At 44.5% G+C, this 13077-nt stretch overlaps 1 protein-coding gene across 1 annotated transcript; it reads right to left on the bottom strand.

The window, feature by feature from the left end:
* Nucleotides 1–203: 203 nt before the first annotated feature.
* Nucleotides 204–11894, bottom strand: LOC119228982 (actin-related protein 3-like). The gene is made up of 12 exons (XM_037489039.2): nucleotides 11669–11894; nucleotides 8465–8520; nucleotides 8062–8186; nucleotides 6880–6990; nucleotides 6487–6582; nucleotides 6217–6324; nucleotides 5324–5467; nucleotides 3442–3615; nucleotides 3187–3279; nucleotides 2511–2636; nucleotides 1872–1955; nucleotides 204–1122 (listed from the first exon to the last, which is right to left on the bottom strand). Exons 1-12 carry the CDS (start codon nucleotides 11710–11712, stop codon nucleotides 1027–1029), a joined length of 1257 nt encoding a protein of 418 aa, XP_037344936.1. The 5' UTR covers nucleotides 11713–11894; the 3' UTR covers nucleotides 204–1026.
* Between the last annotated feature and the right edge of the window lie 1183 nt (nucleotides 11895–13077).

Below are 13077 nucleotides of genomic sequence, written 5' to 3'. Positions count from 1 at the left end.
CATCTTCATTGAATCCAATTACATGTTTCCACTGGTGGAAGAAGGGGGGGGGCATGTTCACAGAAAGAAGAAACGAACCAAACTCACAACCTTCTTTTTTGATAATTGACATTGCCCCATTAAGGCTCTTCAGACAGCACCTCATATTCTACTCATTTGAATGGTTCTACATTGACAAGAGTAAAAGGCAAAGACCCCAGCAGTTAGAAACAAATTGGAGCCTTTATTGGAATGTTGCAAGGCATTAAATACACAATTTCCATTGTTTTAATAATTTGGTATTTAATTATAAAGAAAAAAAATGATTTCTACTCTAACAATACGGGTGTGACAGTTGTTCTCATTTAGTTTCATCGTTCTCTCCGTGTTCCCTCCCTGCGGCACACAGCTTGTGAGTTAAGTGGACTGTATGAAGAATTAAAAGGGGGACATAATCATTGGAGAATACCTACTCAGACTAAAGGAAATACTGCGTATCAAAGCTGCATCGCAGATTAAAACAATCTCTTGGTGACACTGGTTCTATTGTTTGTTTTACTCCTGATTTCACAAGTTTTACATATAAAAAACGTTTTGTATGAAATATAAACAAGCTCTTACCGTGATACACAGGCATGTGCATTTGAAGCTGGAGGAAAAAAATAGTAAAATAAAGGAGACGATAATTTGTTTGTTCTTAAGTCGTCATTGGGTCTCGTTATAAAACATAAATACTATGTTCTGGTGTCAGGAATGAACTGTTACGGTTGTTCTTATCGGGCCTCCACCAACACCATCTTTTTAATCATCATCGCTCGCTGCATCTTGCTCAACAGACCCAAAAATATTCTCCAAACTGTTTGGGCCTACAAACCATTTCCCTCATTTTAACAGAAAAAAAGGGACATTCGCAATAAGCTCCAGCACGTCTGCGTTCAGTCTGGTCTCTTTTGTTTTTACTTTTTATGTTATGGATCGCCTTCCCATCTCTCGCATCCATAGCTGAACGCACAGAAGCACCTCCCCCCCCCACCCCCCCACTATGAGTTAAGACATGACTCCGAACACAGGGTTGTGGCGACAGATGCTCGGCCCGATCTCTTCGTAGTCCTTCTTGGTGTGGCACACCTGGTAGAACTCAGGCTGTGGAGAACAGAGAGAAATGCACCACTCAAAAAGTTGCATACATTTGCATATCTAGATTTTGCAGGTGGTGTCGTTTTCTTTGTTCAGGCGTGATGGTTTTTCGTTTTTTATTGTGAACAATCTGCTGCTGCTCTCCTTCTCAGAGTTGTTCGAAAAGTTTCTAGGTGGAATGTTGACTGGAGGTTTTTTCCTCCTTCATGACCACCATGTTGACCGTCATAACAAAGAAACGTGGGGCTCTGCTGGACAATGCAGTAGGTCCGAGATTGGAATGCTCGGGAGCCGTTGGCCACCGTTGCCATGGAGAAACCACATAGCGATCGGTATTAGCGCTAACAGATCGAAATAAAGATGCAAATTTCATTAATGACTACATAAGGATCTTAAATATTGACATAATGACTGAAGTTTAAGACAAAAAAACTCTACAAAGAATAGTTGGACTGAGAAACAAAGGAACAATTAGCCTTTTGTAAATCAACGGTGCAGAGACCTTTACCTACGTCATATTGATATAATGATCACACAAATAGCTCATCAAGGAAAACATGAATAAATAAAGGTCACGCCGCCCACAGCATTCCCTTACACACAGTGGGACGCAGAGGATTGAACAAAAGTAATGAATGGCCTTCAGCGTCACACAAGACGACAGCCATTGTGTGTGTGAATCCACAAGCAGCCTCCTGTCATGATGTGGAAGTGCCTTTGATGAAGCGGTGCGGGCGCAAGTTTGAAATACTCACAGTGGATGCCAACATCGATCCACCGAACCACACTGCGTATCTCTGCATGTGATGAGTGATGACTTGAACATCGATTGGTTTGGGCTGCAGAGGGAGGACCGAAAGGAGAGCCGGGGATCAGTTAGAGTGTGGGATGCACTGATACACATAACATGTTCTAAAAGCAGTACATAACACCTCTGTCAGTTTGAACCTGTGATTCAGGGATTCATTGGAACAACCGGATGCAGTGGTAGCCCCTTTGGACAACATGTCGCTGTAGAGAATGCAAACAGCAGTAAAATGATATAGTGACTGTTCACAGAGAGGTAGGAGCACCGATTGAGGAGGACTTGGGGGAGGCCAAAACTCAGCGAGATGGATCACAGGCACTGCCTTCACAGCTTGACAGAGTGAGGAGGAGGAACGAGAAATTAACTTCTTCCCTGAAGGTGAAACGATTCAATTGCATTCCCTTGGACGCCCCCCAACCCCTGGGCTTCTATTTAATATATCTGCAATTTAAATGAACTAGTCTACATTCAATACACATCGGTGCCAACAGTGATTGTAGTGATGAAGGAATTCGCTCCTCACGCAGAGTGTGTTTGGTTTGGCAGTATCGATCCCTGCTGCGTATCAATGAACGTGCGCTCTCACCTTGAGCTTGCCTCCGCTCAGCTCCTCGCTCATCTTCAGTCGGGCGTCCACCGTTCTCTTTAAATCTCTCTGCAGCCGGCGACCAAAGTCCCTGAACATGGTGGAGCCGCCTGACAGGACGACGTTCTGAGGGAGACATGGAGATGTTCAGTTAGAAGTCATCACAGTAAGCCTGCACAACCACACAATGCCCCGAAACCAAAGAGTGGGAATAAAAGCAAAAATGTTATTCCATAACCCTGAAAATGATGCTGTAGAGCTCCTCTCCCACCAACTCCCGCTAACAAATGGCTTTTGACTTCAGGGGGAAAGGTTACAAATGGCTTTCCATGGTTGGACAAATTGCGTTAACATTTTCCCTGTTTAATAAACGGCTTCCAGTGTCTGCCAGCTCGTCTGTGACGTCAAAGGTCACACACACAGGAGGGAAAAAAAGAGAAAAGCCAGTACAGCAACATGGCATACTCGCAATGGAAAATGAGCACCCACTGCGTTTCACTTAGTTTAAAAAACCTGCAGGTACGCATTCATTATTATGTGAAAAGGCTTGAAGACAGAAACACTACACTTATTACAGAGCTTTTAATGGTGACGAGTGAAGGTCTGAACCGTTTCAGGTAAACGGTGGAAAGCATTGCTCCGCTACATGTCGTCATCAAGGGGAGTGTCTGTTTACCTTATAAAGAGGACGCCTGACGTCTATTGGGCAGTTCTGAATGACCTCGTCCACCACCTCAGAGATGGGCTGGGTAAAGTCGGGGTTGGCAAACTGGGATGGAGAGTAAACAAAGATGACATGTTACATGCTGTGCAGTGTGTGCCCTTAGCTACAAGAACAAAGATTACACCCAAAATGTGTCTGAGAGGTGTGCAACAAAACATCCTGGAGCACAGGGTGTGTGTGGAAACAGCTGCTCCACACTGCACTGACCTCTGGGTGGAAGAAGATCTCCGGCCCCAGGAAGCGCTCGTAGCCCACATCGATGGTGAACTCCTTCTTGCTGACGGAGTTGATGCCGGTGTACTGCTTCATCCACTTGGAGGCGTCTGTGTCGTACTTGCTGAATTCTTTGACTAGATCTGGGCACACGTAGCTGAACCGCTCCTGGAGATGGTGGTGGGGGGGAATGTTTGCAGTATGAATGTTTGCACTGAGGTAACATCTGGCTGGTGCGTCTGATGTCGTTTACATTCTACTGCTGATTACGAAGTTGTAGAAACACATTCAATTTGAGGAGTTGGCAGTGTGATTAGTTGTGCTTTGCAGTAATAGTGACTATGACCGAGCAGAGCGTACCACTCTACAGTTTTCTGAGGCGATGCCATTAGCTTGATTAGGTTGGACAGTGCTCCATCTTGTGAACGTTTTCAGACATGATACTTGACTTGATTTCCCCTGAAGCTAAGGCTAGTTTATTTGAATCGACAGAATTTCTTGTTTTTCTGTCTCTGTTATGAGTGAAGCTTTGACGTTGAGGACAGAGTCTTGGATAAGAATCCATTGACGTGAATGCATAGAATGGAGCAACAGTAAGAGACGGCAAATAGAACCCACATCAAGTCATAACAAAACTAAATACAAATTAATGTGCCACTGAAAAACTCGATCATCTAGAGTTGTGGTTGATCCCAGTTTGATAAACACGGTGCTCATTGTCATCAGAAACCACCAACAAACCTAAGCAGGGAACAGCTTTGAAGGACACCTGCTGCATGCAGGGAGCAGAACGACAGTGGCACCTGGTGGCCACGAGCAGAACAACGAGGCTCTAAACTCATCTCATGTTTCAAAACTAAAGGCTGGAACATGCTTCTGGGTCTGCGTCTGCGTCTTGTGTCAATGGACTTGTTTCAATTCATGGTTCTAAAAGGCTTGCGCATGTTGCAAAGCAATTCAGCGCCAGAACACTATACCTATAGAGTGAAGTCTTTGTGTGTGGAAGTTGTTGGTTTATTTATTTATTTATCAGAGACCTTTTGCCCCGTACATCGCCACTGCTGCTTTTCATCGCAGACATATTTGTCCAGTATTTCACACCACAACCGGCAAACAGACGTTAGCGGAGATCTCCCTCCATTAATTGGACGCATTCTGCGCGTCCTTTAGTTGGCAAAGGTGGGTTGAATCAGTGGTCATATTTAAGGATTTCTTCTGACAAAACCTCTTCAAACTGATTCATTCTCTCGTAAAAAATCTTCGTATCAACTATGGCGGAATTGTGAGACTCCAGAACGGATGTAGTTAGCAGACCGATCACAGCCTAGAAAAAGTCTAGAAAAATGGGTCGACACACGCAAGCACGCAAGAGGGGGTGAAAAGGCACGCAAGGGGCGCGCAAAGGCCTCTTGCCTCTGCGTGTCCTTAAGCATAAAATAGGCTTAAAGTGCAGACATCCAAGGTTCATGCACATCTGAAAGACGTAAACAATCACGAGTGGCATTGAACACAACCTCATCTGTGAGCCCAGTACTCCCTGCAGTCTCTCTATCTCTCTCTGGTGTAGTACACAGCAGAAATACACACACAAACCTACACAGATATGAGGAATGATACTAAAAATATCCGTACGTGCATAACACAGTAAAAAATTAATAAGATGATGTCATGTCTTTATACAACTAAAATACTGAACATTCTTTAATGAAATGTCCAAACCCAGTAGAAAATTCTTCAAAAGTTCCTTTGTTATCCGTATAGTAACCGTTTGTTATGTTGTATGCTAACAAATGTTCTGCTGAGGCTCTCATGCGAGGTCGGTATTTTCGTCACACGGTGGTTCCTGCATAACGAGGAAGTGCAGATGAGGACTAACCTTGACCGCCTTGGCCGTCTCCAGCGATTGCTCCGGTGGGATGCCCACCTCCCTCTCCCTCAACAGCTGCTGGGTGAAGTAAGTGATGTCTCGCCCTGCGATGGGGATGTGCTTGATACAGCTGCCGATGACATAGCCTTCAGCCTGAGAGAGACAGGGGAGTACATAAAGACAGACCGATCATGCAGTGGGTGCAGACATGCTGACTCACTCCCAATGTATTCTGCAAGCACATTTCCAAAAACAGAGTTTTTCCTTGCAGCCTCTGAAACCCTTTGGCCCATTTTCCAACATCAACACTATCCGATTACTGAGCAAGTAGACTGGGGGAAATGTCTCTGTGGTGACCACGTAGTGCACGAAACCTCAAATACTCACTGCCTGCTGTCTCAGTGTGCTTAAAGTGAGCCAGCAGTGGTTTTCAAAAAGGTAAAAATGAAGAGGATGTGAGCAAAATGAAAGGATTTTTGAAACAGTCATTATTTTCATGCAGACGCGGTTAGGTGTGTGTGTGTGTGTGTGTGTGTGTGTGTGTGTGTGTGTGTGTGTGTGTGTGTGTGTGTGTGTGTGTGTGTGTGTGTGTGTGTGTGTGTGTGTGCAGTAATTTTAGCTGGGAAATGGACTAGTGGCAGATCATTGCAAAACAATTCAAACTTGGCAGGAACAAAATAAGACTAACCCTGTTTGAATAATGACCGAATGCTTGATTATCAAATAGTATTGTTCCTTCAAATGCCAATCAAGAATCTGAACAAAGCAAATAGATCACTTCCTCCGAAATTAAAACAGCACGACCACCTAAGGAATTTGGTTACCCAAGATAACTAAACACAAATATCAGACTCCTATGGAGACCGAGCGATGGATGTGGTCGTGATGATCTGGAGACTTACCACAGGGATGACGTGGGTGACGCCATCTCCGCTGTCGATGACGGTGCCCGTCAGTGTCCTCTCGCCCACCTGTCTGGATGTCCAGGATGCCGCTAGAGCGAGCACAGCCTGGCACACACAAACATGCAGATATCACATGTAAAGCACATCCCTGTGTCCTGCTACGCCACACTGTCATGGTCCCATGAGGAAGCACACCAACGGAGTGAGGAGAGAGCATGAAGTGGATCTCCTCACATTACATACACTGGATGACCCTACATAGCTCACCTGCACAGCGATGTACAGCCCGGGCACGTTGAAGGACTCGAACATTATCTCGGCTGTGTACTCTCGGTTTTCAGGCGTGTTCAGAGGAGGCTCTGTCTGCAGACAAAGAGTAATAAACAGTTATTCTGCAAAAAAGCTAGATTTGACTCACCATTACCATTCTAATATGGAACTATGTAAGCCTTGATACAACCAGCATACTAGCTCAACATTAAATTCAATTATCAGGGGTTATTTGTAATATGATTGCTAAGAGATTTCATGAGACCATTTGGGTTATTTGTGCCAACATTATGTATTCTACGGGCCATGGACCCAGATAGAATAAGGCCGATTCGTTTACAAATGCCCATCAATCCATCTAGAGCCGACCAGACGTCCTAAGCCTCTTACCAGGAGGAAGTAGTGGTCCTCGGGCTCAGCCCTCAGGTACTTGAAGATGATCTGCTCCATAAAGCGCTCCATTAGGTCCCAGTCCTCCACAATGCCGTGACGGATGGGCCACTGTTGGTACGAGTGTAACTAATTAGAACTCTGTGTTGAGATACAATGGCAGCAGAAAAATTACAAGAATAAATACAAGATGCCGACGCACTGTAACATGGGGCTGCTTCAATGATAAACTAGATACATAGGAGGACAATATTGATTTTTATTTAGTAAGTCTGTCTTTTTTATTACACTTGACTGACCGTTTGTTCCAGTACACAGGTTTGTTTGCACTCAGTTATCCTACATGCGAGTTGGATGTTACAGACCCATGTGGTTTGAATTTGTCACTTTTGGTGAAGACTAGAGGGATGTTTCGGAGGAGCCATGTCAAAGCCATTTCAATTTCTCATTTCAATGGAGAATTTGTGTCTGGACAAGCAGCCCTACACACTGAGCTGTGTTCATGGAAAAGAGGTTGAAAAAAAAGTTTCCAAATGTGGCAGCCTGATAGACATAGCCAGACAGCCTCAGTGCTGTGACTGCTGCCTAAAATCTACTAAATACCGACAACATGTATGCAACAATTAACTGTACCTTTAATATTATTAATTAATTTACATTTTGTAAAATATGTACTGATACTGGCCAGGCTCTGTGTTTATTAAGCTTTCAGTATGCTGTTTCTAATTTTATTTTACAAGAAAACTGACTTAAAGCCATTATGCAAACCGGAAATGACACAAATGGACATGAAAAAACGGTGCAGTTAGAAGGAAACTGCTAATTAAACTTATCAAAGAACAAACCTTTCAGATGTATTATTCATCAGATACGATCTCATCTGTTCTTCTGTATGATGCAAGGAAATATTGCAAATCTGTACAAATATGAATACTTAATTTTGTCCCTTTACTAGCTGCAAACTGAAAAAGCAGCTCAGAATTGGTGTGGTCCAGAAGTGGGACACTATGTATGCTGCTAACTGGGACACGGAAGGGAGCAGAGCCATCGGCGAAGGTCTCTGCTGCTGTGAGGAGTTTACTGGGAGAGGCCTGCTGCCTGTACCGAAGAAGACATCTGAACTTTCAAGAAACGGAACGTCAAACATTGGCTCCTCGTGGGCGAGCTCTCAGGGCCATGTACCTTAGTGGAATACGAGGGCTTGTCTACTGCTTCATCTCCAATGTAGAAATCCAAGTCATCCACCCCCTTCATCATCCTCCGCTGGGCCTGGTCTCCCACCTTGGCAGACTCTTTGATGGCAATACCTAACAGGAAAATGGAGAATTCAATAAAGAGCAACAGAAAGGAAAAACAGTCATACAAAATATGTACATTTGCATGAAGAGAAGTTCAAATTATCAATAGTGATCAAACTTTTCATGATTGTTGTGGAAATCAAATGGAGACGAAACCTTTATCATGGAAGGTGAAAGAGATTTCGAAGCATGGACAATCAAAGCGAACAAGCGGATGGTGGAAATGTTCCTCTTTTCTAAGATGCATCATGGTTGTGGTTAGTGTCAGAGTGAAGAGACATACTCACATGATGGAACGATGAACTGCGGCTCGGTGTTCCCTGCGTAACCCAGTTTGGTGTAGCTGCAGGAGAAAAGCATCACGTTTTATTTGAGAGAGGCCTCATGCTCCGGACCAAGCAGACCACCTGCTAACACTGCCCCCCCTCACCTCCCCCCATTAGTATGTGCAAAGGTATAGTACTATTTTTGGCTTCATCCATCTCCTGGTCCTGTGCTATCGTTTTGATCAATGCCTTCACTGTCTTCTGGCGGGTCGGTTGGCTGGCCGCCTAAGGCAGCGGCCTATGTGGAGTTTGCAAATGGGAAGCCATTAAAAGAGCCATTCATGTAGATGGGGAAAACTGAAAACTATTCAAATTTGTCTGTGGGGGGTTAACTTGTACATCAGCCGAATGTCCATATAAACTGGCTCTGACCTCAACACTGCTGTGTATATGATTGCCTACTTCACTTTGGGGGGAAAAAGCAAGCAAAGACTACAAGAAGGAAGTTGTATAAATCAAAAAAATGAAGAAAGAGGTTACAAAAGCAACATGTTGATGTCTACACTCATTCAGGTAAGACACATCAAAGGCTCTAGACTTCACAGGCTACTGTGTTCTGCACTTTTTTTGTTTTGCTCAGCACATGCTAACCAGATGCAAACCAGATGTAGTCCCAACTGGCCTAGGAACAGACTGGACTCCCATATCTCCTGCACACAGGGCCCAAGAGACTGATAGAGGACACAGCCGAGTTATGAAGTTCTGTGGCCATGAAGGACCACATCCTGGTCATAATAGAGGCTCCTTGGAATTCCCCTTTAAAAAAGAGCCACATAGCATTTGCTCTTTGGAAGAAATCACCTGAGAATATTTTGCTGTAATGTGACTTGTATTGACTGTGTATCTTTATAAGCACCAACTTTCAATATTGAAAAAGTTTATGAAATCTGTTAATTTCCGCTCCTGGACACAAACCAAGTTTTTTGTTTTTCCTGGGAGAAAGTCCTCCAATGGGAGAGGAAATAGTGGGTCTCATTTTCAGAAAGATGAGATAAGTACGCAGCATCACGATGAACATTGTAAATGTTGCAGTGTGACGGAGCGCCAACACCAAACTAAGACACGACATCTGGAGAGCAATATGCTGATGTGATAACTAAAGATTAACGACAGGTTCTTGGTCAGGAGCTTAAAACAGCACTTTTTGTGAACAAAGTTATATAATCTTATCTCGCACTGTGCCCTATCTGTCCAGCACAGTGAAAAACCAACAGCGCTGCCAATGTTGATTGTAAAGCCAGGAGACAGAACACAGTGGGACTATGTGATTGATTGTGTTCATATACGCAGTAGAAAACTGGGAGAGAAAGTGGGCTGCTCCTCTATGTGCAGTATTATGAGAAATAAGGCACAAATGATTTCAATCTCTGGTTCACGCCGCCACTATGGGGGAAACTCTCCCACTACAGTCTCTGGGGCAACAGAGGCCGTTCAATGCCACTACTTTGCTCTTGGATACATTGCCAGCACCTCTTTGAGACACTTTATTCCAATCACGCGTGGATTGCTGTTCGGGGACACAACAGCCTCCCGAGAGTAGCAACAATCTGGGCTGACTGCAACAGAAGGAAAGGACAGCAGTGCTCATTCCACGGAGCAGTCCCAGCTTGTCTACCGGGACCTGCCTCGACAGGCTCTGTGTGCACCGCGTGTCTGCTGGGGGACATCATCGCACAGCCCTTTGTCCCCACTAGCTCAGTGAAGGTTTGACTTTTCCTGTCCTCTATAACTCCTTAAATGTCATCCATTTCACACACCTGAGATGTTTTTGCGATAGAGGCCTTGATGAGACAAAGTAAAAACCACATCCTATACACACCATCTCAGTCTGGATGAGAGTGTGGTTCTCCCTGCGCATGGCCATGTAGGCTCCTCAAATAGGTAGCAGCCAGGGTGCTGAGAAGATCCACACCCACTAGGAAAAGGAGTTGCCACTTCACGACTCAGAGACGACCCTCAGTATCATACACCTGCCCACATCTCGACCCCTTTGGCTAAGCTGCAGAACCCTAGCATCCACACGCACAGATTGCACTGATCCATGCGTCTTTGGGATAAAGTGTTATCTCTGGTGATAAAAAAAGTAAATGATGTAGTGATTAATATGGGAACATATGGGTTATGACCAAAAGGCTTTGGCCATAAAGTAGAGGCCATCTGCTCCATGAGTAGAAAGTTGCGCCAGCCAAGCAAATTCTCAATTGCCCTTTTTTTTGCTGTCCCAGAGCAGATCAGAAGCAGCCCACTGGTTAACAGCTTGGGGGGCAGGTGGGGGGGAAAGTGTGGTATGCAATATGAAGAGTGGGGAGGTCAAGCCTCTACATGCAAGCAACGCAACCCGCTGTTAGAACCCAAAAACAATCTAACTTGTACATGTTGGCAGTGGTTATAGGACAATTCACTTCCTCCCTAAGATGTTCACAGGGAGACTTGGGAATATCATTCAAATACATCATTGAAAGATTCATCTAAAAAGGGAAGCCTCAAACAGAAGCATAAAGGAAGCAGGAAGGAGGTGTCCACCTCTCCGAGGGACCATCCAGTCCCCTAGTATTCGGTCTGTGCTTTAAGTAACATCCCCGATTCGCACTCGGTCGATACGGTTCAAACCATGCGTTTAGGAAAATAGTCGGTGGCCCAGCAAAGAACATAAAGTAGAAAAGTTAATCACAACAGCATGCGCGGATGCCCAGAAAGCACCATATATGGACTAGAGCGCGTGAATGAGGAAGTGTAGGCTGAATAGGAAGTAGGAGTGCGCCTACTCGAATCTGCAATGACGGAGACCTTTCTGCATTTCACGAGCTGAAGTCCCGTTTCTTCAAAAAGATGGTTTGTGCCCATAAAAGTAACATATAATATAACGTAGACAACATCTGGCGTGCAGGCCCGTCAGCTCCAAATGAATGAGCCAGCTGTGGGGGAGAGCCTCGCTCACTCGGGTTCCGGGCTCCCCACAGGACGTTTCACTAGCTGGCTGCAGGACGAAAGAAAACACAGACGAGGGACTAAAGGCGAGACGAGCAGAGAAAAAAGCAACATGACAAATTAAGCCGTGGCCGAAGCAGTGTGCCGCTGACACTGACAGTCCCTGGCCGTAATGAGCCCCCTCATGACACCCGACCCCCTCCCCGTCCGCACAGTGCTTCGGTTACAACCGCTTACCCTGTGCCGCAGTCGACAACACACGCCGGTAACCGTCCAGCCATCTCTCCCCGGGTCTCTGTTGCTCAAAAAAGATTAGAATTCGATGGATAGCAGGCTGTGTCGGCTGGAGGATGTCGTAAGCCGTCCACAGGCGGAACCCTGAGCCCGCACAGTGCCGTATCCACTTCCGCACTCGGCTTCTGGCAGCCAGGGAGAGAGGCAAGATGGCGGAGGCCGGGTAGAGCGCGACGAAGGCGGGACTACGCAGCTGTCAATCATCGAGAGAGGAGGAGGACGGCCTCAGTTTACATGACGGATGGATAAACGTGTTAAAATATAGTTAATATTACAATATACGATAATGGGGGTAATACAACTTTTTGTTTTATTTTATTTCATGCTTAATGAATCTGTGTACAGATTTCGCAGTGTTCATGTTAAGTATTTGCATTACATTTCACTAATACATAGTATACATGAATACATGAAATTGATATAATACTATCATTATTATTATTGCTGATGTCTGCAAACTTCAGGAGCCTGACGGACTTGGAACTGTAATAAAAAGAAGTGTGTACCTCGGATTCTGCTGAGAGAAGGCGATGTGGAAGTGACTTAAAACTTTTATTGTCTCTTCTGACCATCAGGGGGCAACACGTTTAGAGTGAGTCAGATTGTGTAGAAGTCTATGAGAGGAAGACTACTCACTTGATTTATTCCCTCAGTTAACATGAGTTTATGGTCTCAGTCCCTAGTTCCCTAGTTCTCTGTATGGGCTTCCCCATGCATACATCATGATGTTAATTAGGTAAATGGTCCATGGGTCCATTTAGAGTGAAATAGATCATAAATAGGGTATGCTTTGCTTCTATGTTTGTTGAGTCAGCCTGTCACCCACCATGTGGGTTTACCCTACTGTGTTAGAGTTTGACCTTACTTCTTCCTAAAATACTACTGTTTCAGGTGAGGTGTTACGTTGAAACTTCACAGGGTTGTTCATGGTTTTCAGTGAATCCATTCAATATAACATAAAAAATGCATAATACAACTATAATGACTATTTTTAGAAATGAATAAACCACGCTTTAGTGTACCAAGCTTATTTAAACTAGCGTCTTACTATGAAAATTTAGACTACGGTACTTTAGTTTGAAAACAGAAAACCCTCCTGATTTCAGGGTCGTCATGAATCAATATACAATTGTAATTTATTCTTCAACCTATGTAACAACCATCATATATACGTCTATGTTGAGGTGGCTGGTTCACTGCTTGTTGTCAGCTAACTGTCCTTATTAGCTGCATTTTATGTTGCTTATTATTTTAAGCGCTAAACTGCATTGTTTAACAAGTGTTTTAGGTTTGTAAGGTGTAAGTGTCTTCTTTTGGGAACAGAAGACACACATATTTTTTACAAACCAATT

This window comes from Pungitius pungitius, chromosome 10 (genome assembly GCF_949316345.1).
Source record: "Pungitius pungitius chromosome 10, fPunPun2.1, whole genome shotgun sequence".
Lineage (NCBI taxonomy): Eukaryota > Metazoa > Chordata > Actinopteri > Perciformes > Gasterosteidae > Pungitius > Pungitius pungitius.
The sequence above is the reverse complement of the archived record's forward strand: the minus strand, read 5'-3'. Positions and strand labels throughout refer to the sequence as shown.

What these genes read in the sequence shown, in the direction of transcription:
- LOC119228982 (XM_037489039.2), bottom strand. Translation starts at nt 11,712, where the DNA reads ATGGCTGGACGGTTACCGGCGTGTGTTGTCGACTGCGGCACAGG. An exon ending in GTTGTCGACTGCGGCACAGG is followed by an intron (nt 8,521 to 11,668) that starts GTAAGCGGTTGT and finishes TTTCTCCTGCAG; the next exon opens with CTACACCAAACTGGGTTACG. An exon ending in TCACCCACGTCATCCCTGTG is followed by an intron (nt 5,468 to 6,216) that starts GTAAGTCTCCAG and finishes TGTCTCTCTCAG; the next exon opens with GCTGAAGGCTATGTCATCGG.